This window comes from Colossoma macropomum, unplaced genomic scaffold (assembly GCF_904425465.1).
Source record: "Colossoma macropomum unplaced genomic scaffold, Colossoma_macropomum, whole genome shotgun sequence".
Taxonomy (NCBI): domain Eukaryota; kingdom Metazoa; phylum Chordata; class Actinopteri; order Characiformes; family Serrasalmidae; genus Colossoma; species Colossoma macropomum.
The window spans coordinates 14,403,238-14,430,253 of NW_023494807.1; the positions used below are offsets into that span (position 1 = coordinate 14,403,238).

The 27,016-nt window shown below is 38.6% G+C and overlaps 1 protein-coding gene across 1 annotated transcript in view; it reads left to right on the forward strand.

Moving 5' to 3' along the window:
• The window catches only part of kcnab1b (potassium voltage-gated channel, shaker-related subfamily, beta member 1 b), a 104,913-nt gene that overhangs the window by 22,882 nt on the left and 55,015 nt on the right, over nucleotides 1-27,016 (forward strand). The window contains exon 3 of the mRNA XM_036556605.1: nucleotides 26,128-26,171. Coding sequence (XP_036412498.1) covers nucleotides 26,128-26,171 — 44 coding nt within the window. The remainder of the gene's footprint in view (nucleotides 1-26,127; nucleotides 26,172-27,016) is intronic.

Genomic DNA, 27,016 nt, shown 5'->3' on the forward strand with positions numbered 1-27,016 from the left:
TTCAACTATTTTTTGCCCTAGCCCCAGCTCATGAGGGGCTTAATAATCAACTGATGAGCTCAATTGGATGTGTTGAGCCAAACAATACTTTGGACATGTTCCAAAATCTGTACTAGTCTGTAATAATTTAACAACTATTTGATTACCTTGAGGTAGAAATATGATGTGTCTCTTTGCTAGTTGTGATATTTAAGGCACTTACTAACATTGCTAATGTTTGCATGGGCTGAGTAGGACGAATTAACCCTGGTTAGATAGAGTTAGTATCTCTGTCAGTACTTGGTAGGGACCGATACTTAAGGTTCAGGTAAAAAGTGGTATCATTGCATCCCTAGCTTTTTCAAGCCAACTGCATTATAACTTAAACTATTTCCAAGTATGCGGTCCATTCCATAGAGACACTATTCTCAAACTGACATGATCTTGTATCTCTGATATAGAAAGTCACTTGCTATCAATAAGGCCGGAATATGTGCCCATGAGCCCTCCTCTTTATTTATTATTGTTTGTTTTCTTTTATTCCTTACTTTATGTCATTTTTTTCGTTCTCCTGTAACAAGAGAAACACAAAAAAGAACAAAAATAGAGACTGTGCAGCTTTTTGGGTCTCCAGGAGCAGAATTAAGAAACACTGATATACACTAATCATCCCCCTCATCCCCTGCTCCTGTCTCATAGCTCCACATAGTTGGTGCACAGTTAGAGACGGTAGTCCATCTGTTGATAGAGAGTTTGTATGAGCCATCCTCTAGTTCTTCCTCAGAGGTCAGTTTCTGTTTAAAGAGCCCTAATGCTGCCAGAAGAACATTCCCCACACCATCACACCTCCATCACCGGCCTGTACTCTTCACACCAAACAGGCTCCATGGCCTTGTGCCAAATTCTGATCCTTCTGTCAGCCTGATGCAAAAAGGAACCTGGATTTGTCAAACAAAGCAACTTTTTCCACTCCTCAACAGTCCCCTTTTTATGCTTCTGAGCTGACTGGAGATGTGCTTTCTTGTTCTTCACTAACAGCATCAGCACACAGTCAGCACATCAGCACATGGTCTTCGGCTGTCGTAACCCACTTGATAAAGTCTGACAAGTGCTGCACTCCAAAATTACTTTTTGCACATCAATGTTGAATTTGGTGTCGGCTCGACTGTTTTCTTGCAATTCTCTTTCAGCCTCTGTCATCCACAAACTGTTTTCATCTACAGGATTGGTGTATGTTACAAGCCAAGGAACCCCTAACACAAATAAAGTACAATAGTGTTGTATAGGGCTTAAGCTAACTACTTCTGGTCCTGATGGGATTTGACAAAGCTGCCCCTGCATGTTGGAATTTAACAGGAACGTGTGCTTGTACTATAGTGTGTGCCTATTTCTATGGTTGGAAACCATCAAAAAGCCAACTCACTTGCAGTTTGGACCTTCTAACCAAGTGGTAGCTCAAGCCATGAGCATGTGGTTGGCCAGCCTAAGCAGAGTTCACAGCAGTGTTTCGGTTTTATTAGTTGATGGGATAGGTGCTCAGGCAAAAATCCAACCATGCACAAAGCTATACAAGAGAAACAGAAATAGAAAGCTGTACCATTCTTGGTAAAGCCATGAAACAGTTATGTGTGAAAGCCACAAGATGACAACCATTTGGGGAGAGCTAGATCTGGCACGCCTAGCACCAACAATCTAGAGATTAGGTACTAAAGGCGTTTTTTTCACTCCACAAATATTGGAAGTGTTGGCACCAGAAAACTGGAACTGCAGTTTATCCACTGGCCATCAGCCCAGTACGGAAGATTCAAGATTGGTACCAACAGTACATAATGATTCTTTAGGGTGGTGCTGCAACACTATTCCCTGCTGACTGTTTCAGCATGCCATGCATGCCATGTTGAATTGATATAGTGACTTCCTTAAACCCAAGGACCTTTTACTATAGCAACAATGTGCACAATCAACAATAAACAAAAATACCCTCACTCACACACAGGGGGGGAAACTCCACAGACCACAGGATACAGTCACTTAGCTGGCCCAGAAAGAGTCCTCAGTGATGAACAAGGGTCCTTCTTCTCAAACTACGGTGTAGCGTCCTTAGTCTTCGAGAAGGTTCCTCTCAGCCTGGGAGGACTCATAGCTGCACTGTAGTATGGCTTAAGTGGCTTTCCCAGGCAGCTTCATAGCTGTGGTGTAGCATAGCTGAAGCAGCCAGCCCAGGGCCCACCACAAACAGTCAAATGTTGAGCTTAAACACTGCTAACAATTAGCATTTCCACAATTTTGGATCTTCAATGAGTGCTAGTAATGCTACCACAAAGTTGCTAAAGCATTTGCAGATGCAGTACTTTTTGTGCCCAACCTGTTGGCTGATGACTATACATATTTTTCCACATACCTATTTGAAACATTGCTGACACTTAGCCTTTCCACAATTTTGGATCTTCACTGCTGCTGTATGAAGCCTCACTCCTTCAAAGGTCAATGCAACCAAAGCAGTCACGATGTAGGTTGAATATGCAAATTCACATATCAAAGTTGACTAGAATTGAACTCGACGCAAAGTTTCACATGCAAAATTGATTCACTTTGAAGGTCTGGACTTTGGGACACATTTGCATCAAAACAATGGTGCCTAACTGACAAAAGACTAGCTGAAATATATAATTTGTTAAAGGTGGGAGGTATAACTAACTGGTAACTCGGTAGAGGATGTGTAAGGTAAGCTGTAACATTCTGTCTGGCTCTGTCCTTGTCTTTCTCAGTTTCAGCCTTTGTTTTTTTGTTCAATATGCTTTTGTTTATGTCAGCCGTGTGCTTTTGTTGTTGTTTTGGTCTTTGTCTCCTCCCTGGTCCTGCCTTCTTGTTATCTGTCTCACCCGTCTGTTGTCTGTAGCCCTGCCCTCTCATTAGTCCCAGGTGTTTCTGGTGTGTTCCAGGTGAATTTATACCCCTGCTTGTGTTCTTTGTGTTTGCTCCGAGTTTTGTTTCTCAGGCCTTGTTTTGGTTATCTCTCGTTTGCTTTCTAGTTTCTTCATGTCCCTCTGTCTTTTGTTTTTTTTTTTATTTTGTTCAGTAGTGCTTTGTCTTTGTTGTTTTTTCTCCTTTGTGGATACCTTTGTGACAGGGATTTTTAATAAAACTGAAGACTCATCCTGCCTCTTCGTCTCTCCTAACGTTACATAAACGAAGTTCATAGTGGCCAGTGAGTAGAAGTACAAGTTAGTAGTGTCTAATAAAGTGGAAAGTGCATTCGCTCATTTTTCAATTCAGTCAGTCGTTCATTAATTCATTAATTCTTTCACCTGATACTTGATGTGTTGATCAATAAAGCAAATTTCAGCACAAGACACATGAACCACTCATCTGGACACTCAAGGCACACATGTTAAAACTCTAATCATGTTCACCTCTCGAGTAGCACTCTGATCTGGGACACATGCACACAAACTCTCTTTCTCTCCCGAGTAGTCATCGCTCTCTAAGTCTACTGCCGCTCCCGTGGGTCTCCTGAACTCGTTACCTATTCCGTTTAACAGAGACCCCCTGATAACACAGAGTAATGAGACGCACACACATGCACAGCATTGGGTCCGTCTACATAAATCACAGGGAGATCTAAGGAGTCCATAGAACGTGTGACCCACTTAGAAGTTCTCCGCTGCAGCAGTACTTCGAGTACTGACATTTCAGCATCTGGTTGTCGAATGAATGACAAGCTAAAAACTCGCAAACTCACAGCCTCGCTCCACACACCCACCAAATGTGACCCACTTTTAGCAATAACACTGCCGAAAAAGCACTCGTCACCAGCCACGGAGACCTTGATATGGCCATCTGTAATGATCTGACATCAAGCTGTCAGATTAAACACTGAGCTTTTCGTCGATTTTCTGGTGGATCTTGATGGCCGTCTTCACGAGGAATGAAATGGACGACACTGATTCGCCTCAAAGGCATCAAAATGTCAATCAGTCAGCTGACGCTTGCGGCTACAGCTGATTACCAAATTTTTTATCTGAATTGCAGACTCCAACCTGTAGAATGTAAATCAAATGTAGAGCTTGTTATGTAATGTAACATTTAATTACATATTCACATTTAAATAGTACAGCAAAAGTATGACAGTATTAACTAAGGCTTAACTTAGATGGGTCAAAGTTTGTCATTTATGAAGCAACCAAGCTAAAAAGTATATGGCCAGGAAAGACCAGCCAAAAGCCAACTAACACATTCATGCACTGAGCACTAGTAATGCTACAAGAAAATTACTGAGGCATTTACAGTACAGTACTTTTTGTACCCCAACTGTGGACTGAAGCCAATGCATTGCCAATATCTTTCATGTACATATTTGCTAATGCTGAAACATAAACATTAAAAACATAAACATATTTGGATTAGCATTACAGACAGTATTGGAAGAAATAAAAAGTAGTGATGGTTGAAAACTGAATACACCGTCCTAAATCTATTTAGTAACATATTCTGTTACATTACAGAATACATGCAGAATACATTTAGAATGCATATTAATAAGGCACATTGGAAAAAACTCTGCTGATATAATTTTATCTTAAATCTTACAGATTTGACTATAAAGTTGGTGGTTATGTAATTTTCAGTTAATAATGCATGTAACTTATCACAAAACACAAGTCCATTACAACACTGTTGCTAAGATTATAATTTGTGAACATGTCCATTACTGAGGAAACAGTTCAGTTCCGTCATCCTTCACGAGAGTTTGTTAACCCTGCGATTAATAATTGGCTACTCACTTTGATTTATCAGTTTACTTAGGCTTTAGCAGAGCTCAGTTACAGCTTATGAATTCTAAATACAGCCTTTACAAAACGTAACCTGGACTTAGTACTTAATTTCTGTATTCTGAATACATATTGGCAATCCTGTATTCTGTTACATCCCAACTCTGATTATGAAGAAATGTACCATTTATTTCTCTAGTATTACAAATGAACAAAAGCAGTGAGCTGAATAAAAAAACGTAGATATTTTAGCACAGTAGTCCAGTATCACCTAAACATTGAGGAGTGGCTATTCAGGAGTCCGATAAATACATCATAAAATATTGGTTTGAAAATCAGTCAAATCTGATGCTGATAAATGCTTTTAAGCAATTATCTTCAAATACTGATATAATTCTGAAATCCTTGTGCATTCCTAATCCATACCATATTTGTGTTTGTAAGTACAAGAGGATATTTTATTATCATTTGAATTTATGAAAAGTTATTACTGTGCATACTGTCTTGTTTTACAGTGACAAAAACCATTGTTAATGTTTTTGTCACGTTTATCATTTGTTGACGTCAAAACAAATGGAATAAGCCAAAAATGCACACTAAAACAGACTGTAAACTGAATGTAATTCAATTTTACTGTAACTATGAAATTAGGAGGGCTGAACGATTTGGGGAAAATATCTAATTGTGATTTTTTTGACTAATATTGCGACTGCAATTTAAATTGTGATTATTATCCATAAGGTATCAGGTTCAGGCCTGTTCTTTTTTGGCCAAGAAGTTTACATTATCCACTGTTTCTAGCTTTAGGCTTGAACCTTGAATGTAGTGTGCTAGACTGCCAGTAAGTTGTGGTTGTGTTGTCACAACACATGGAGGTTTGGTTGCCTCTGATTGGTCAAACTTATCTACGGGCAGTTCCTAAGCTTTGTGTTATTAGGTTAAATTTCCCCTCTTCAAACTTAAGACAACACTTTTGAAAATGCAGGCTTTAATTTAAAAAAAGCTGCAACTCTCTTATGATATAAAAACAATTAGCCTTAATTAGTTATATAATCGTGTAATTAAAGTAAATAGTATAGCAAGATGACTAATAACTCTCAACTTCTAAGAGATAATTACTCTCCACTTTTTCCCATTAAGGAATAGTACAATACTTTATTTTCATATTGCACAGCTGATGCACGATGCTGTTCTCTCTCTCTTTACTGGTGGCCAACAGCTGATTTTGGACCTTTCTTGGTGCAGGTGTCCCCTAGAGCAAAGTTGCATTGGGTGTATTGCTGATTGTCATGAGTGTCACAGATAACAGCAGCTGCCTGAGGCGACTCCAAACTCATGCTAATTAGCCAGGACTATTATGACACCCATCATCCTTTAAAATTTACCTGCTATTAAAAGAATCACATTTATAGTTTTAGCCTATAACTCCTAAAACTTTTTTGTTTTTAGCTTAATGCTAGATGTATATATTTCTCCACTGTTAATTATTGCTAAGATATCATAATATTTAACACAGTTTCATCATTTTATTGCAGTTATTACAGCTCATCTTATTTTTGTCTGTAATAACACAGCAAATTACTTTGAGCTGCCACTGGCATGAAAGTGCTCTGTTGATAAAGTTATTATTTAGAGTATCATTATTAAGTTGAATCAGAAATCAGTATTAGTTTAGTTAATTAAGTAAATTATGTTGTATCAGCAAACCTTATTTTGAAAGAAAGCCAATTTATACTTTCCATAATTCAATTAAGTTTTGCTAAATAATGATTTTGAGTGTAGATGTAGAAAACTGGTTTTATTCATATTTAAACTGTTACATTTACAGGAAGCAAATCACTGTTGTTGGAAGAAAACCTTGTATCTCCAAAATAACTTTACAGGACAAGGAAAAAAAACCTACTTTACTTTTAATGTCTAATGTCTATGTCTTTTAAAGTCAATAGAACCAGAATTTTTTCCAAGTCATTTTGGACCATTTCTTTTAGTCTGTTCATCATGAAATTTACATACAATATAAAAGGATTGTCACGTTATGTCAGAAACTGAAAAATGTCAAAAATTGAGATATGCGGTTTTCTTCCGACAACAGCGATGTGTATGTTATGACCTAATAATAATAGAAATAGGTGTATTCCATCTCAGACAATGATAAAACAATATAAATGCAAAGCATATGTGTATGAGAGCCTCTGGCAATGCAGAAGCACGTATGAAGTGTTTTAGAACTTTGTAATGTATCCACTTGTAAGTTATTTCTCCTTTGCTGAAGTAATCAGGCCAGGTTGTTGCTCTTATAATGCTATTAGACAATGAAATGTTTGTTTACCCTCAGTTACTCCTGCAGTAGATCAATTCAGGACAGCACTGTTCTCTTTAAGTTATGAATCCTTTCACATTCTCACTACACTCTATATCACATTGCCTTCTGCTGTACTGCATGTTTTTGTGTACAGCTCTGCCAAATAATTGCACTCATTGGCCACTTTATTAGAAACACCTACCTTGTAGCTCCACCTTGCTGATGTACAGTTAGACTATACGCCATCTGTTGATGCACAGTTTGTGTTAGCCAGAGGTGGATTTGGTGATTCTGGGGACCTAGGCGAAAGACAGGAATGAGGCACCTGGATACACATTTTTAGATGCAACCGTCTACACTGCAGAAATTAGGTCCATATATCTAATGTGTCTCATTTTGAGACTGTTGTAAGAATATTATAAGATGAACGTATTTTTAAACATATTTCTTCATTTTATTTAGGAAATTTCTCACCATATTGGCAAATCATTTGGCTTGTTTAAAAAAGAGTGTTTGAAACAATTAAAATGATCTGCTAATGCAAATGACCACGACCCTGAAGGATAAGCGGTTTAGATGATGTGTGTGTGTGTGTGTGTGCGTGCTAATGCAAATGCATTCAGTCTTGTCTCATCCTTCCATTTTTCCATAAACTGCTATTACTGTTCCACAAACTAATTTGACCTCCTGTTATCTTGTTTAATTTCATTTAATTAATAATTTAACTATTTCGTTACATCTTTATTTTCAGCTGAAAATGCACGTTAAAATGTACAACCCCATTGCCAAAAAAGTCGGGATGCTGCGCAGAATGTAAATAAAAATAGAACGTAATGATATGCAGACCATGTAAACCATATTTTTAAAGGAAAATACTACAAAGACAACAAATCACATGTTGAAACTGAGAAGTTTTATTGTTTTTTTAAAAATACATGCCCATTTTGAATTTGATGCCAACAACACATTCCAAAAAAGTTGGGACAGGGGCATGTTTACCACTGTGCTGTATCACCTCTTCTTTTAAAAACACTCTGTAAGCGTTTGGAAACTGAGAAGACCGACTGCTGTAGTTTTAAAAGCAAAATGTTTTCCATTCTTGCTTAACATAGGATTTCAGCTACTCAACAGTTCAGGGTCTCCTTTGTCATATTTTTCATTTCATAGTGTGCCAGATGTTATCAGTGGGTGACAGGTTTAGACTGCAGTGAGGCCAGTTTAGCACCTGGACTCTTTTAATACAGAGCAATACTGTTGTAATACATGCAGAATGTGGTTTGTCATTGTCTTTCTGAAATAATCAAGGCCTTGCCAAAATGTGTATATCATTCAGCATTAATGGTGCATTCACAGATGTGCATGTCACCCATGCCATGCACACTAATGCACCCCTATACCATCATAAATACTGGCTTTTGAACTGTGTGCTGATAACAAGCTGAGTGGTCTTTAGCCCAGAGGACACAGTGTCCATTATTTCCAAAAAGAATTTCACTTTTCCACTTTCCACTCAGTCCATTTTAAAAGAGCTCGGCCCAGAGAAGGCGGTAGCATTTCTGGATCCTTTTTTGTGTAGGGTTTCTTCTTTGCGTTTTAGAGTTTTAACTTGCATTTGTGGATGCAGAGATGAACTGTTTTCACAGACAGTGTTTTTCATAAGTGTTTCTGAGCCCATGCAGTGAATCATGCAGTGCCACCAGAGGGCCCAAAGATCATGGCCAGAAAGTACTGTTTTTTGGCTTTTTCCCTTGCATACAGAGATTCCACTGGATTCTCTGAATCTGTTAATGATATTATGTACTGTAGATGATGAAAAGCAAAGGTTCTTTGCTATTTTATGTTGAGAAATGTTATTCTTGAATAGTTGCACTATTTGCTCTCACAGTCTTTCACAGAGTGGTGAACCCCTCCTCATCTTAACTTCTGAAAGATTCAGTCTCTCTCGGATGCTCTTTTATACCCAATCATGTTACTGACCTGACTAAAATGATGTACACGTCATTGCATTTTGTTTTTATTTACATTTTGCACAGCGTCCCGACTTTTTTGTAAATTGGGTTGTACATAAAATCAGGTGATAGTTCTACATTGATTTGATTTCATTTCTCTCTCTCTCTCCCTCTCTGCTTTCCTCTATTTCCCTCTTGCTCCTCAGTCCTCTTTACTGACAAAGCTCACATTAAACATATGTTATAAAATTTTTATTTGTCCACCAAACCCAAGCTAAAGGAAGACACTCATGCAGTTAAAGAGATAAAATACACCCCAGTGTACCTGCTGATTACTGAATGATGTTACACGATGCTTTGCTGTCAATATGCAAGTTAACAGTAAACTCTCATGCTGGCACTATCCAATTGCATATGGGGCCTGTAGCCTAAGCTGAACAGCTGATGTAAACATAATAAATCCTCCATTCCCCGTTGACTGGGCACGCCTGTGAAACCGTGGCTGCTCTTCTGAATAGGTTACAGCATTATCAGAACAGTGCTGTTTCCACATTAAAGAAAAAACCCTCTGAAGTAACCTCATAGTTAGCGGTAGCCATGCTGTGCAGCTCTCTGTTCTGTCTGAAAAGACAAAGTTAGTTTTGGGAGTGTAGTGATAAACTTTGTTTCTCTGCTGCGCTTCGATGATTTTTTATTTCCCCTCTTAACACCCAGAAAATCACACTGAAGAACCTCCTCTCTGTAATGTAGATTAGCACGTTATTCATATCCGTCTGTCTTCATACAGTCGTGTCATCATTTAACATCATGGAATATTCCATTATAATCATGACTGGGGGGTGGGGCTGCATTGGAATTATGGAAAATAAGCACTTCACTCTCCAATAACTAATAGCTAATTTCAAAATGTATATGCATTTTGGAATAGATTATTGAACATCAACGCATAAAGTAGCCTGTTTCTAATCTTTTTTTCTAATCTAGTCTTTTTATGGGGTACTCAGCTCATAGGGGCCCTAGGCAGCTGCCTGCCTTTGCCTGGTGCAAAGACTGCCCCTGGTATGAGCAATCCTCCAGCCCTTCATCAATGGTCAGTTTCCAATGTTGGGGTAAATTACTCAAACATAGTGATATGTTACAAGTTACTTATTTAAATGTAATTTTAATAAATGTAAAGTTATGTCACTGTCCCTGACAGGAGCAATTTGTCTAATGCTGATGCTGAAAATCTACACACTATGAACACTCAAAAAACTCTTTGCATGATTAAAGGGTTCCTTGCGTCATGAAATAGTTTTTCAGATTGAGGGACAATGTGTTGTATATGGTTCTATTTAGGACCTTTTTGAAAAGGGTTCTATATAGCACCAATGGGTTCTTCTATTGTTACGATGTCAAACTTGTAATGATGGAAGAACCCTTTCTAACACATTCTCCATCAATCTGAAGAACCATTTCATGGCACCAAGATCCCTTTAATCATGCAAAGGGTTCTTTGACTGTTCATGGATTTATATAGAACCATTTTCTTTACTAAAGAGCCCTTGAAGAACCATCATTTTTAAGCTTGTAGAAACTAGTCAGTAGAAGGGATCAAAAAAACACATATTTCATGATACAATACGTATTGCCATGTTTGCATCATGATACAAGATATTTTTGACACAGAATTAGAAAAGAAACATAAAGAAACATAAAATAACTTCAGCATTTAATTTCCAAAAATATTGTTTTGTATTTTCCACTGTTTCACAATGCATATTGTCTCATGACCAATGTATCGGAAAAGGTGAATATTAACAGCCCTAGAAGTAACTGACCAGTGATGAATGGAGAAGAAGGTAGCTGACAAACTAATGGGCTACAATCAATAGTTGCACTATATATTGTATCTAAGAGGCAGGCGGACCTCATAATGTGACCAGTGGGTGGAGGTAGAAGAAGTTTCTAGTAAAGCGGATGTATATGTAATGTAATCTGTTTCAGTTAGATTTCTAGGAACTAATTCTAAGAACTCCACTTTTTGCAAAAAAGCTTCTAAATAGTACCAAAGAAAGATAGCAGAACCCTTGTTGGTGGTTTATATAACCTTATTTTCCATCATGGAGACCATGCAAACTTTCAAGTATTCAAATGGTTCTTGGAGTTATCATGGTTCAACAGAACTATTCGAATGTCAGTGACCACTTGTCATTTATTTAATGATCTGTCAAAATGGCCGTTAAGTACAAGTACAAGATATTTCTGAGGAAATTAGATACAAGATATTCTGTTTGCAAAAGGAAGGAGAAAGTCAAAGTAGGTAAATGAAAAAAACAGGAGTTAAAATATTAATACTAGAATATTGTTAAAAGAAACAACTGTGCAGGTCCTGATAAGCAACCAAAACTGTCACTAAAGCTTTCATCTTTGAGAGGGGAGAAAATCAATCTCCACTCTTGCTTCAGACATGAAAGAATACACAGGTGTTTCTGTCCATCCACATCTTAGCTGTGGTTTAGAGTTTAACCCAAGATTAAATCTGAATAAATTACATGGGTTCTTAAACTCCATTGCTGTGCCCTTGGAAGCTGCAGTTTAAAGTGCGCCTTCTGTTTAAACTAAACCCAAAATCACATATCCGCCACTATATGGTGCTGATGAGGTTTAACTGAGGTTGATCTTAAACCTGCTAATATCATGGTTTACTAATGTTTAAGACAAGATTATTGTAACTGAAGTGCATCTTCAGCTCATATGTTTTAATATTCCGTAACTATATGCCTACAAACCTTTTGCCATAATGTTTTGTGGACTTCACTTCATGGCAGTAACTAAATGCTATCTTGCACAATTAAACACATTTAACTAGAGGAAGCATTAATCATTGCAGTCTTGATTAGGCTTTTATGTTGTTCAGAGAAGCTAAAGATGGCCCGAGTTTAGGCTACCCCTGTTGTTGACTCAAAAGGGAAACATCTCAGCAAACATTTATTCTTCATTTACATACCACCCACACAAGAAAGAAAGAAGGAAAGAAGATCCGTGCACTAGGCAGGCTGAATGGTTCAAAATGATTTTCAATGCTAAGCAGAATGCATCGCCTGCAGTGCCTTCAATTGCGGGTCAGTGTGCAGCATTAAAGTCGGACAGCTGTGCAGCTCATTGTGAGTGTGGGACGCGGGTCGACTGCCAAATTGTGGAGTAGTGCACGAGCGACAATGACGGCGAGGCAAGCAGAAAGCCTGTTCAGTGCCGCAGCCTGCTTTCTGGCTTCTTTTAAAACGTAGCTTCGCAGGTGAAGTGGGTCTTTAGACAGCAGGCGTCAACAGGTACCAGAGAGTAGCACCGGTCAATTTCTTTCAGTTTCATATCAGCTAATCATTTAAAAATGTCATGAACATATCTTTAAGTTTTTGGTTTAGTTTTAGTTGATGCGTTTTAACAGAGGTGTTAAGTAATTAAGTACTTCATTACTGTATTTAAGTAATTTTTTAGGTATCTGTACTTGAGTATTTCTGTATTTAATACTTTTTACTTTTACTCACTACATTTCAAAAGAGAAATCTGTACTTTTTACTCACTACAATTTCAAAATAGGCTTGTTACTTTAGTTTTAACTATCTATTTATCTATTCTCTATCTAATTATCTATTATCTATAAAGTCACAGCACAAGAACACTCAACCTTACATCTAAGTGTAGATCTGTAGTAATTTCGGGGTTAAACCAGCAGCACCTGTCTCAAGTGATACAGCCCCAGTTTACTGACTGTAACTGAGATTCGAACAGTGGACAGAAAGTAGATGAAGCTGAAGTTTGCTTCATTTCCCACTCCACCTCAAATCATGTAACATAGCGATTACGTTTGGACACCTGTCCAGAAGTTACTTCAGTGTATCAAGTCATTACAAGTAAGACATATATAAACCATAAACATGGTTCATGCCTGCCCCAGCAGTATGCTTTAGCCTACAGTGATGATGAGGTTTAGGTGTTTAAGATTGCTGTTTTGTTTGATGTCGCACATCAGCTGTTTGATTTAACTTTCATGTCATCTGTTTTGTAACTTTCATGTCGTCTCTTTCATAATCTGTATTTTTGGCTTCAATAATTATCAGGTTTAACTATGTACATCTTTATCTTTATAGGTTAAATATTGTACATGCCAGCTATCTGATTTTAACTTAGTTTTGTCATCTTCTCTGTGTAGATGTTGTGTCTGTACTGAGCGAAAGGTGCTGCAGTGTTGGTTGTTTGTGTGAATCCAGCTTTCTGATTGGTTGCTTTTGTTTTGTGTCAGGGCAGAAGTGTTCGAATATGTAGGGTGATGACTGCAAGGGTGATGACTGCAAGGGTGATGACTGCAAGGCATGACTGCGAGTAGCCTGTAGCCTGATGTAACATTGCAGGATGTTACTGCATTTTGTGTGTGTGTGTGTGTGTGGAGTGTAGGCTGGTCTGCATTGTGTAACTCCCAGTCTGAAAACCCATTTTGGTGGATTTTGAAAATGTTTTTTGGCTGGAAACTATAGAAGCAATCTGGCAACCCTGAACGTGCAGCGGCCAAATCAGTGTTAAACTGAGACTAAACTGCTGCAAAGTTAATGTCAGAGAAATAGCCCTTGTGGGTCAGAAAAAAGGAAACAGACACAAAAGAAGACCCTTTTCAAAACAAAGAAGGTGCTAGTGTTCCCAGAACAATGGACTGACCACCCCAGAGCTCAGACCTCAACATCACTTAATGTGTTTGGTATTACTTGAACCACGAGAAGCAGAAAATGCAACCAACTTCTAAGACTGAACTTTAGAGGTGTGGAAAACTGAAAATAAGTCCCTTGAAAAGAATGGAAGATCTAACGATGCAGAGTAGACACCCCAAATACTGAAAATGTGATCTTATATTTAGTTGTTGAGGCTTCTGTTTAATTTTCTCTTAAATATGTTTGTGTGCTTAAGGACCATTTTGTTTGGAAATTAAAGGAATGAAAGGTGGTCTTTGACTTTTATACACTACTGAATATATAGCCTTTCTTTACTGAAGAATCATTTTTTGAGAGTGTAGCGCCATGAAAGTCTCAGAATTTGTCGTAATATCACTCCTCCCCTGAAGCTGAGAAGACCACCGACCCACTGTTCCAATGTCACAGCTTGTACCTTTAAATTGAAACTCAGCTCAGTGACTTTGAAAGCGATGCTTGAGCTCTAGCAGAAATGAAGTCTTGTATCTCAATCATAAATGGTCAATTGTGGTTCCAGTTTTATAGTTCCATACTTTTTTAAGCCTTTGATTAACTTACTTGTAGCTGCAGCACTGGGCAGTTATTCTCTAAGGCCACAGTGGTGGGGTATGGTGGGGAGGGTGGGGCTGGGTGGGAGGTGACAAAATGCTTTCTGTAGCAAATCTAAATTGGATTGTAAACAGCCTCGTGTATAAAGATCTCTGCTACTTGTAAAAGAAGATTTAGTATTCCATGTACACTCCTGAATATTGACTACTGGTGGGTGTAGTTCTAAATGCAGATGGAGGATATAGAGTGCCAGAATCAATACACTTTTTTGTGCCTCCAAGACAGATGCATCTTAATTCACCTCAGTTCACTTCTCAAGTTCCAGGCCTGCAGCGGCATAAAGCTGACTGAACTTGAAACAACATCCACAATTTGGAACAGGCATAAAATCACACTCTGGGAAGTGTGCATACTGATGCGCTTGTTTCAAAATAAAAACAAGTCAGATGTGTCCGCCCTGAAGGGAACTGCAGAGCTAAACAAACATCTGGACAGACACTTGGACAGAAACGCACCTCACACAGAACTAAAGCTTGTAGTTTTTCAGTTCGTTTCTTAAAATGATTTAAAAAAATCTATATCAAGTTCAGTTGCAAAATTTGTGGATGTTTTGATGTAGTTTTTAATTAGCCTTGCACCGCATCACTTCGTTATTTCACTTCGTTATTTCACTCCTCATTCCTCGTCTCTTTCACTGCCTCTTTCACTTTGTTTCCCTGTGCCTCTTTTTCTCACTCCCTCTTTTTCTTACTCTCTCACTGATTCTCTTTTACTCTCTCTCTCTCACTTACTCTCTCCTCTCTCTTCTTCTTTCACTCTTTCCCTTTTTCCCTATTCCTTCGATCTGTCTGACTCTCTGTCCTCTCTCTCCCTTTTTCCTACTCTCTCTCTCTTCTTCTTTCGCTCTGTTCCTCTTCCCCCTTTCCTTGAGTCTGTCTGTCTGTCTGTCTCTCTCTCTCTCTTACTCTTTCCTCTCTGTTCGTCTTTCACTCTCTCTCTTCCCCCTTTTCTTCTGTCTGTCTCACTGTCTTACAATCTACTCTCTCGTCTTATTTCACACTCTCCCTTTCCTTGTCTGTCTCTCTCTCTCTCTCTTGCTCTCTCCTCTTTCTTCTTGTTTCACTCTCTCCCTCCTCCCCCTTTCCTTCTGTCTGTCTGTCTCTCTCTCTCTTACTCTCTCCTCTCTGTTCATCTTTCACTTTCTCCCTCTCTACCCTTTCCTTCTGTCTGTCTCTCTCTCTCTCTCTTTCTTCTTCTTTCTCTCTATCCTTCTCTCCTTCTTTCTCTCTCTCCCTCTTCCCCTTCCCCCTTTATTTGATTCTCTCTCTATCTGTCTTCTTCTGTCATTCTTTATCTCTCCCTCTTCCCCTTGTCTTTGACTTTCTCTCTTTTTCTACTTCTCTCTTTCCTTCTTTCTCTCTATTCCTCTTCCTTCCTTCTTTCGCTCTCTCTTTAACTCTCTCCTTTTCTCTTTCTCTCCCTCTTGCCTCTTTCTTTGTCTCTCTACTCTCTCTCTCCTTCTTTCTCTCTCTTTCTCCCTTCATGTTCATCTATCTGTTTCTCTCTCTATACCAGTTTCTTTCTCACTACTTCTATCTCCCCTTCTTTCTCTCTTTTTTCTTACTCTCTCTCTCCCTTCCCTTCTGTTTTTTCTACCACTCTCCTTCTCTTCTCTTTCTCCTTATCTCTCCCTTTTCCTCATTTCTCTCTTCTTATCTCTCTCTCTCTCTCTCTCTCTCTTCTCTCTCTCTAGACTCAGCGTTCCTTTAGCTCAGGCTGTTCTGCATTACTGCAGTTCTTTGTGATTCCGGATATTTACTCAGATACTCTCTCTCTCTCTCTCTCTCTCTCTCTCCAGTTTCTGTCATTTGTGCTGACAGTTTACTGGCCTTGTTCACAGCTTCCGTGAACGTCTGTCCTCTGTTTCTCTGTGATGTGATCTCAGTGATGGTTCACAGTCTGACTGAAGCTGCAGACACAATCAAAATTTGCAGTTTGAGTGACCAAGCAGAAACGTAAAACGTGAACTCTTAAATACAGGTATAACTCACTGGCTCATAGAAGTTACAGTGAGGCGGAAAATGTAGCTTTGCACGCTAGATTTTGGGGCTAAAAATACCTGTTTGGGCTGTAGAACTTGAAAAACCCTTAACACTACATTTGGTTTCTGCTGAGATATGCAGTCTCTCTGGATAAGACTGCGTACAATATGCTGTAAATTAAATTAGATTTCAGTCATGTTCATGATGCCCTTTTCCATTGAGCCCCCTCCCCCTAAAATGTCTGTGCACAGGACCCTAGGTAGTAATGAGTATCAAATTGTGGCTGAAAAGGCTGAGTTATCCATGCAGTTGTATGATGAGCTTTGAAGACCCCCCATTAAATTATATGTTCCATTGGTTATCTAAGTAAAAATAAGTTAACACATCCTCTACAGAGAACACACTTCAATGTGGCATTTACTTGCACAATGGAGGGCATTTTAAATTATTGGCTGAGTTATGTGCCATAACAAAAAAACATTTCTGAAATAAGCAGAAGTGTGTTCTCTGTAGAGGATGTGTTCTCTTATTTTCACTTAGAAAATCAACAAAACATATTGTTTGATACGGAGCCCTGCTAGTGACAAAAATAATGCGTGGCCACGACTTAATAAGGTGTGGGAATGAGATGATTAAGTCACGTCCACGACTTAGTAAGGCGTGGGAACATGATCATGCCTTACTAAGTTGTGGCCACACATTAGGATCTCGTTCCCATGCCTTACTAGGTCATGGCCACACATTATTTTTATTTATACAGGATGTCACCAGCAGGGCTCCATAGTTTGACAAGGGTGTGCAAACTTTTGCATTTGATTGTACGTAGGGTTACAATGACTGTGCCTTAGAGGGTACAAGCTTTGCGCTTTTATTAGATATGACTGTATATCTTGTTTCCTGAAAGTGTAGGAAAGCAGGAGTCAAAACTCTCAAAGTCACTGGGGTGTGTAGGTCCAGCAGTCTGAGTGGGCAAACTAATTGTTCCTTCTAAGAAAAAAAAAAAAACTCAGCACCACACTTGGATTCAGACAGTAGGAAAGTACACCTGTTCAGGAAAATCGAGAATAAAAAGGCAGGAAATCTTCTCCTCCCTTCTGTTGGGATAAATGACAAGTGTTTTTTTTTTTCTTCTGTCTGTTTCATAACGATAATGGACAGAAACGTGTGAACATGCAGTGTGCGTCACGCAGCCTGTTGCGTTCAGCAGGTGGCAGCTCACTCACAGCACGGGTGGTGAGAATTTGGACTGATGTACTACGAAAGAGAAAAAAATGTAAAAAAAAAAAACATGAGATAGATGCTTTGAAGGAAGCAAAATGATCACTGAATGCAGTTACAATAATTTATATTTGCATTGTTTCTTTAAAGAAGTAAGAATTCCTAAAAACAAAAGAAATTATCATAGTGGTAGCATTGAAAAAAAATTGTACACTACATTTAATATGATTTTTTCAACCTTCTACAGGTGGTGGGAAATGTAAAGTGCTGGAATTTGGTCTTCAAGATATATTTTACTTAAGGAATGGTGTATCCGTACATCATTTTGGTTGAATTCTGTTTTTACACTAAAAAAAATATTATTGAATGAATTTAATTCAATTATGCCACACATTTCTATTCAGTCAAACAGAGTAGAGTCATTATACACAGACTTTGTTACTTCATGTAAATTTAGTTGTTGTTGGAGCAAATAGAAACATTTCAATGCAGTTTATTGGGGTTTTACTGGAACAGAAATCTCTTTAGGTCAGTGTAAACAGTTTTTATTCATTGAAATGTACTATCCCATTTCCAAAAAAGTAAAACAGCAAAGAACTTTTACTTTTCATCATCTACAGTACATAATAACATTAAAAGATTCAGAGAAACTAGAGAAATCTCTGTATGCAAGGGACAAGGCCAAAAACCAGTATTTGCTGGCCACAATCTTTTGGCCGTCAAGCAGCACCGCATTAAAAACAGACATGATTCTGTAGTGGAAATCACTGCATGGGCTCAGGAACACTTCTGAAAAGCATTGTCTGTGAATACAGTTCGTTGCTGCATCCACAAATGCAAGTTAAAACTCTAAAACACAGTGAAGAAACCATATGTAAACAGGATCCAGAAACACTGTCACCTTCTCTGGGCCCAAGCTCATTTAAAATGGACTGAGTGGGAAATTCTTTTTAGAAATCATGGACACTGTGTCCTCCAGGCTAAAAACAACCCAGCTTGTTATCAGTGCCCAGTTCAAAAGCCAGTGTTCATGATGGTATAAGGGGGGCATTAGTGCACATGGTATGGGTGACATGCACATCTGTGATGCACCATTAATGCTGAACGATATATACATGTTTTGGCAACATATGCTGCCACCCAGATGACGTCTTTTTCAGGGAAGGCCTTGATTATTTCAACAAGACAATGTCAAACCACATTCTGCATGTATTACAACAGCATGGCTTAATTTTGAAAGAGTTCGGGTGCTAAATTGGCCTGCCTGCAGTCCAGACCTGTCACCCACTGAAAACATTTGGCAAATTATTAATGTAAAATACGACAAAGTAGACCCTGAACTATTGAGCAGCTGAAATCCTATATCAAACAAGAATGTTAAAACATTTCACTTTCAAAACTACAGCAGTTGGTCTCCTTAGTTCCTAAATGCTTACAGAGTACTGTTAAAAGAAGAGGTGATGAAACACAGTGGTAAACATGCCCCCGTCCCAAACTTTTTGGGAACGTGTTGTTGGCATCAAATTCAAAATGGGCATCTATTTTTCAAAAAACAATGAAATTGATATGTTGATATGTAGAATTTTCCTTTAAAAATATGGTTTACATGATTTGCACATCATGGCATTCTATTTTTTTACATTATGCACAGCGTCCCAACTTTTTTGAAAATGGGGTTGTACTTTTTTCATTTTTGTCTATTTTACATAAACCGGTTACTTAAAGACAACACAATTTGTGTATTTATTATGAATATGTTTTTAATTTGTAAGTCAAGCAACTCCACTGGTTAAATTTTTAGATACACCTACCTTGTATTTCCACTCACTGTCCACTGTATGTGCTCTGCTGACCTTTTAGGCTCTCTGTTTAGGTTACAGATTGTACAGATTGTAGCTCATCTGTTGTCATGCAGTTGCAGTTGTCAGCCACTGTAGCTAATTCATCTTTGCCCAGTTTCTGACCACAGGACTGTTGCAGACCAGATACTATTTGAGGGGCTGTCCATTCTCAGCACAGCAGAGATGCTGACGTGGCAGCAGCATGGTGGTCTATGTGGTGCTGGTATGAGTGTATCAGACACAGCTGGACTTTTAACACACCACAGATGGGCATTTCAATCTAAAAAGTTCTCCAAAAGCAAATTCCACAGGACAGCATGAGGTCATGCTGACATATCAGATGGACAATATGCTGTGGTAAAACACTATTCAGCATCTCACTATTACTGCACTATAATAAACCTAAACCACAAATCCATAGTAAGTGACGTGGCTTGAAATTTACACTGAGAAAGGCAGCCCAGTTTTCAAGATAAACAGAACTATGCTAGGCATCTTTTTCACCTCTGCTAACCTGGTCACATTGTTTCACCTCATACCTTTTAGATATAAACCAGCGAGTTTGCGAAGAGTTGTTTGTGAAGACTAATAATGATATTTTATTTTAATCTATACAAGCTTTATTTTAAATCTGTTCAAGTAGAGTGTAAAATGAACATGAGCTTGATGTTTATCGATGCTTTTCTGCAGTACATACTAGGTGTTGTAAATGCGCATTGTGTTATATCAGTTATATCACTGCTGTGCTGTGCATCCGGTGTGCAGTGGTCTTTATTTGGCTGCAGTAGTCTTTCTATGCTTTCTTCTTTGAACTACACAGAGAAGAACCTCTGACCAAAACGTAAGATGCATGGTACTGTTGTTTATTAAATAGCATTGATGTGAAGATGATGAAGAAGTCTCCGCTGACACCGTCTTGCTTGTATAAGATGTTTATTACAAAGTAAAACAGTATCATATCAGGCACCATAAAGTACCTGAGGTGGGATCCGTGCCAATTCTGAAGTGTCCCCTCCAGAACAATATAACCTACTGCTTATATAGGGTGGTTGTTTTCGAAAAAGGAAGCAGAAAATATGGTCCATTTTAAAATGATCTCATCCATCTGGAACTAAGAGAGGAAGGGAGAGGAAGAGAAAGGGGCCCATTCCCTATGGGACCCTGACCCCTGGACCTCTGGACCAGGGGCCCCCTAACTTAAACTTTCCAAACCTGCAAAGTCAGATAACACATGGAACGCTAGATACCACAGTACAAAGTTATGCAAGAACATGTATAATTTTAGAGAGAACCTACTTTGCTAATCAGAAATTCTAATTAAGTTTTTTCTTTTTTAAAACTGTAATGAATATTTAAAAAACACTTCAGTGTCATTGTTAGGTTAAGAGTAGTCCAACATCCAAAATTACCCTTTTGTTCAGCAGTTCTGTGGTCAGAAGCTGACTATTAATATAGGACTAAGGTATGATGAAAATATCTCATAATTGTACACCAGCAAGCTGGGGCAACAATATACACTGTAAAAAAGTTTACAGTAAAATTGTTTTCTTAAAAACAGTACAAATCTGTAAAATTACAGTTTATTAAAATTAAAATTAAAATTACAATTTATAATTTCTTATAAATTTCACTAGTTCCACTCATTCAACTAGTTATTCTGACTTACAGTATTTTACCATGACAACAGTAACTACCAACAATAAAATAAGGGCAAATGTCTGTGAAATAAAGGTGATTATCTGTTTTTGTGAATGTACATTCTGTTTCTGTAAATTAACAACAGCATTGCTAAAACGCTGTTCCATGTATATGCTATGTGTACTCTATATGGTTTATTTACATACTTTAACCTTTTCTCAAAAAACAGATATTAACCATACATTTTACAGTACTTTGGCATACGTGTGTGTGTGTGTGTGTGTGTGTGTGTGTGTGTGTGTGGGTGTGTGTGTGTGTGTGTGTGTATAAATATATTTTACAGTGTAAGGATTTCTAATAAGGCAACATCTCTTGTTACATCTGAATCAAAGTTGTAATGATATCTGTCTATAATAATAACAAAAACAAAGAAAGCATAAACTGACATCAGCCTATTTAAACCCCAAGCTACTGAAGTCGAAACTGAAGTCAACGCTTTTGCATTGTGTTGCACAATCATTTAATTGCAGGTCTCTATGTCTCAGGCAGTGAGGTGTGGGGATTAGCAGGTTAGCAGGAGTCCAGGGAGATGGGGTATTAGCCTCAGCCCAAAGCTTGCATCAGCAGGTATCTACATATCAGCGCACTGCAGGGTTTAAGACTTTAACAATTGCAGAGCAGACAAAAGGATAAGTGCTGGAGACTGTGAGTGTATTGGGGTAAAGCTCTACTGCTGGTAGAGCCCTGATGAATAGAAAGATTATAACTTTCCTTAATGTGTTTCCGACTGCAGAGCTATATTGCGTTTTAAGTGCAATAGACAATGGCATTAAATAGTTTTATGGTAACATTTCAAGTGAAGAATAGTAACAGTGTGAGAGACAGGCAGAGAAAGAGCGAGAGCACTGTTCCTCTCTGATCACTGAGATTCATGCTTGAAAGCCTGTGTTAAACTGCAGCATTTACCATCGAAGTGATTTCCATTGACCATCAATCCAGGGTGATCAGTGGTAAATGGCTTTGGAGAGTAATAGAGGGTTGGAATCCCCTTAAATCATTTCCACACCCCAAAGCACATTTGCTGCAGCAGTGAGGCGTGGAGCCTCCATGCTGCTCAGGAGAGCCGATTTCAACAGAAAGGTGATAAAATTTTCAGAACCACCTGCAAACACACAGACACATGCTTCCTTCCACTTAGCCTTGAGCTGGAAATTGGTGCAGTAGCACTGTAGCTACCCCAGGAACACCTCTGAGTCTGCAAAACAGAGAGATTAACATTACTGAAGAGTTTAACAGAAGCAAAACATTTTTTCAAAGGTGCACTTATGAGAGTTCTATAGGTTTATGTACCAGCAATAGTATAATATCATGATGGGCTCCCCTGTGATGTTCCACAGTTAACCTTTTAAATGGCCAGGGTCTGCCAGCAGGCTTTATAATCTAAACTGAAGATTCAGGAAATAAAACAAAGAACAAAACTGGGCAGACAGAAGAACATGACAAGTAAATCAACAACCACTATATCATGCAAGGACCAAAAAGCAAAAGATGGCTATAATGGTGTATTCGGAAAAACTCTTAAAGTCGTGGTAAGAAGCATAGGGATAGGGATGGACCAGTGGTATGATACATTGAAAATAAATTGTTGGATGCTAACTGACTGGGCCGGCCATTCACAACAGGTGAATTAACATTACAGTTGAAGGTGAATTATCATTTACTTGCATCATGAAACAGAAATTAAAGTGTCACTGATGTTTTTACCTTTAACTTGATAGATCAAATGGTTTGCCAGCTTAGCCTGCTGAATTCATGTAATATCAGAGAACATACTAGCTGTTGATTCACTACAGCTGGTAAAAACAGGCTTACCAGATGCAGACACTGATATTATTACTTGCAACTACAGACTAGACATAGGTGACAGACATGATGGGGGGTGGGGGCGGGTGGACCAAGGTGACCTTGAGATACAACACTAGATAGAACCAGCTGGGGACACCATGGCAATCAGAAGCACATTTGTAACAACAGAGAGCTTGAGGCAGCAGGACAAAAGTACAAAGTCACTTTATATGGCTTTTTCCAGCATCCAAGGTCATCATTCACTGCAGGGGTCAAAGCACAGACAGTGAAAGTCAAAGTAGGCCTAGGCGGGATCAGCGTCTAAAACAGGTAGAGAGGGTCAAAACCAGAAAGAACACAAAAACACAAGAATGAAGAACAAGGCTTCAACAAGGACCAACACTAGACTAGGAGCTAGGAAACTAGAATTACTCAGAAAACAAGGCCTGACAAACCCACAAGATTTCATAGGGGAAACATTGAAAACAGGGTATATACGTTTCTGGAAGATTCCACTTTATATCCATCTAAAAAGCTAAATTCTCTAGATGAGGTGTGCCTTAGGGATCAGTCCTTGGCCCCCTGCTTTTTCTTACCATGCATGTTGCTCCCACAACTCTGCCCTGCAAAACTTTTGAATGTTCAATTCACTTGTGACGCCACAATCAAACCCTCTACAAGCATTCACAATCTTGACATGGTCTTTGACAATACACTCTTTTGAACCACATATCAGGTTGCTTACTAAACTTGCTTTTCATCAGCTACAACATTGCCCTACTTCGATCTTTACTCAGTCTGAAAGATGCTGAAATCCTTGTTTATGCTTTCATAACCTCTTACTTAGACTACTGTAATTCACTTTTCATTCAGCTCATAGAGTCTTTACTCATATCAAGCACGTGGCACATATCATACCCATTCTCAGTCAGTTACGCTGGCTTCCTGTTTCTCAGCAAATTATGTTTAATTAAGTCCTGCTTCTCACATTTAAAGCACAACGTGTCCACTCTCCTTATCTATGAGCTCCTGCAGCCCTATAGAGCACATCCTAGAAAAAGACCATAAATGGGAGACAGATTATTTAGTGCTATGGCCTCTAGACTTTGAAACTGCATCCCCTAGGACTTCTGTGACTGTTCTTCCTTCTCCTGCTTTAAGACTCAACTTAAAACTTTGCTTTCCTCTCATTATTTTCAACTTTCATCCTTCTAGTCTCCTGCATTGGGGGTGCAGTGGCACTCATTATCTACAAAAGGGCACTAAGACTAAAACATTAGAGAACTGCTGCTTTAGGGAACCAAAAGTCTTCTAAGGTCTGTAACATCAGTTGAATATGCCATCATTGCATGGCAAACACTTCTCTTGAGATACAAGCTTACTCACTCTTACCTCCATCCAAAATAGTCTTGCAACCTTCAAGAAGCTTCTCCTCCATGAACATGTGATGGTTTGATCCTATTATACAGTGCATTCTCACTGCTTTATGCCTTATTATATGACAGAATGTCTTGTAGTCTGCAATATTGTGATTCTCTCCTTGTCAAAACACACTCTTTTGCTGCGTTCACATGTTTGTGGTTGGCAGACAACAGTAAACCGGATGTTCCATTATTTTCAATGGAGTCGCTATTATTTCAATTTCAATTATTTTCAAATTCTGCCACCACCAGTGGCAGTTCCTTTAAATGTTCAGCGGTCTGTGGAACGATCCATGAAGAGTTAAACTTCCACAACTTTTGCCATCGACTGCAGTGGTGGAATGAATCGAATGCTGATTTTTTGGGAGCTATGGACACCAAATGTCTCGTTGTTGAAATCCAGATGAACCCAGTGTTATACACAAAATAAAAGAGTACAGAGCATCCTCTGACCTTTTTCCACCTTAATAAATAACCAATATACACTGATAAAGCTCTCCTCTGATGATCATCTATTTTCACCAGCACCACAGTCACTGTGGCAACGTTTACATGGCTTCCTCAGCTGTTGGACACTTTTTCAATGCAAACATGTGAACACAGCATAAGAGTGAAGGGGTCAAAAAGTGTTCTTAAAGAGCAACATCATAGAGGAACCTCTTTTGGAAAGCAGTTCTTTTAAAGGGACTGTTGAAAAAGCTAGATGTTGGCAAAAATCCCAGTTTTTGCAGAAATATGAACATTTACAGTGTAATTCATTTCAAATTGCTGACTTGCGGAGTCGTTATAGAAGTTATTGAAAATAAACTAGACGAAGGCGTGCACTTGTGAGAAGGTTAGATTTATTTCAAGACGTCTTGATACAGAGACGTTCACAAATCACTAGTTTGGTTCCTTCTCCCACAGAGAGCGGGAGCAAACAACAGTTGTATACATATAATCATATATATAATTCATATGGACATTGTTAGGATAGATTGTGTATAGTTTTTGTTGCGTAATCGAGCTAGCATTACTTTGGTCACAAAATCATTTCTGTTGCCAACCTGCCTAGTTTCAGTTGCAACAACATAGGCCACATCAGTAGCATTGCATTTTAAACTGAAAACCTAACATTACTTTGCGAGATTAAATGGGATTAAATAGGCATCCTGTAAAACATGTTGAACCTGACAACAGTTGCTATGAAAGAATGCATTTATGGGCAAAGCACAAATATGTAAAATGAAAGGTTCTTTAGAGAACCAAAAGTGGATTTTCTATTTTTCAATTGTACTGTGCACCATGTGTATCTGCAGTCGTTGTACATTGTAGCTTGTTGCCTTGCACTGAAGGTTCCTCTCTTACGTCCCGCAACTGTCTAACTCTAATGCCTCTGAAGTCATGCGTCATTCTGTACTCAGCCAATATCAGGAATTTCAGGCACTTTACTCTATGCAAAAAATGAATAGCATTTTTGGGTGTAATTATGACAATTTTTGAAAAAGGCATTCATTTTTTACGCAGAAAAAAATTGACCTGGAGTTCCTTATATGGGTGTATATATATATATATATATATATATATATATATATATATATATATATATATTTGGAAACAGCACTTTCAGCGAGCTGGCTTCCTGTGATAGCTGTACAGATTATACTTCTCCACTTCAATTCTGATTAAAGTATCTGCCAAATGAAGAAATGTAAGTGTAATATTCACTCCACCAATGATCCGTGACCTATTTTGCTCACTCAGTAAAGCTGGAAGAGGTGATGACATGGAGTCTAACGCAGCAGGTGGGCAGAATGTCGGTGTTACTGCGTTGTCTCAGGTTGTAACACCTTTTCTTTCTCTTTTCACAGGAATCTTGGGAAGTCAGGACTGCGAGTATCGTGTTTGGGGCTCGGTGAGTGTTTAGCAGATAATAACACCATCAGAAGAGCCTAACTGAGAGCTCAAGTACTTAATTTTCCACTTCACAGCAGAGCGCCCTCCTCTCTCACTCTCTCTCTCTGTCTCTCTCTCTCCATCTCTTCTTTCTCTGTCTCGCTCTCTCTCTCTCTCTCTCTCTCTCTCTTTCACTCTCTAACTTTCTTCTCTCTCTCTCTCTTTCTGTCTGTCTCTCTCTTTCTGTCTCGCTCTTTCTCTCGAACTTCTTTCTTTCTCTCTCTCTCTGTCTCTCTCTAACCATCTTCTTCTTTGTTTCTTTCTTTCTCTCCCTGTTCAACCATCTTTCTCTATCCTTCTCTCTCTCTTTCCCTCTCTCTTTCTTTCTTTCTTTCTTTATTTGGCTTTCTTTCTTTCTTTCTTTCTTTCTTTCTTTCTTTCTTTCTTTCTTTCTTTCTTTCTTTCTTTCCTTGTTTAACCATCTTTCTCTTTTGTTCTCTGTCTCTCTCTAGCCATCTTTCCTTATTTATCCCTCTCTTTTAATGATCTTCCCTTTCTCTCTCTCTCTCTTCCCCTCTCTCTCTGTGTTTAACCATCTCTCTCTTTCTCATGCTCTATATTTTTATTCCTCTATCTATTTTCCTTGTTTCTCTATCACATTCTCCCACTATCTCTCTCTTTGCATCTCCTTCTCTCTATTTCTCTCTTTCTCTTTCTCTCTCTCTCCCTCTCCCTCTTCCTCTGTCTTTCTCTGCCTCTTTCTCTCTCTCTTTGCCTCTAACATCTCTCTCTCTAACATTTCTCTCTTTTGCGCTCTCTCTCTCTCTCTCTCTCTCTCTCTCTTTCACTAACCATCTCTCTCTC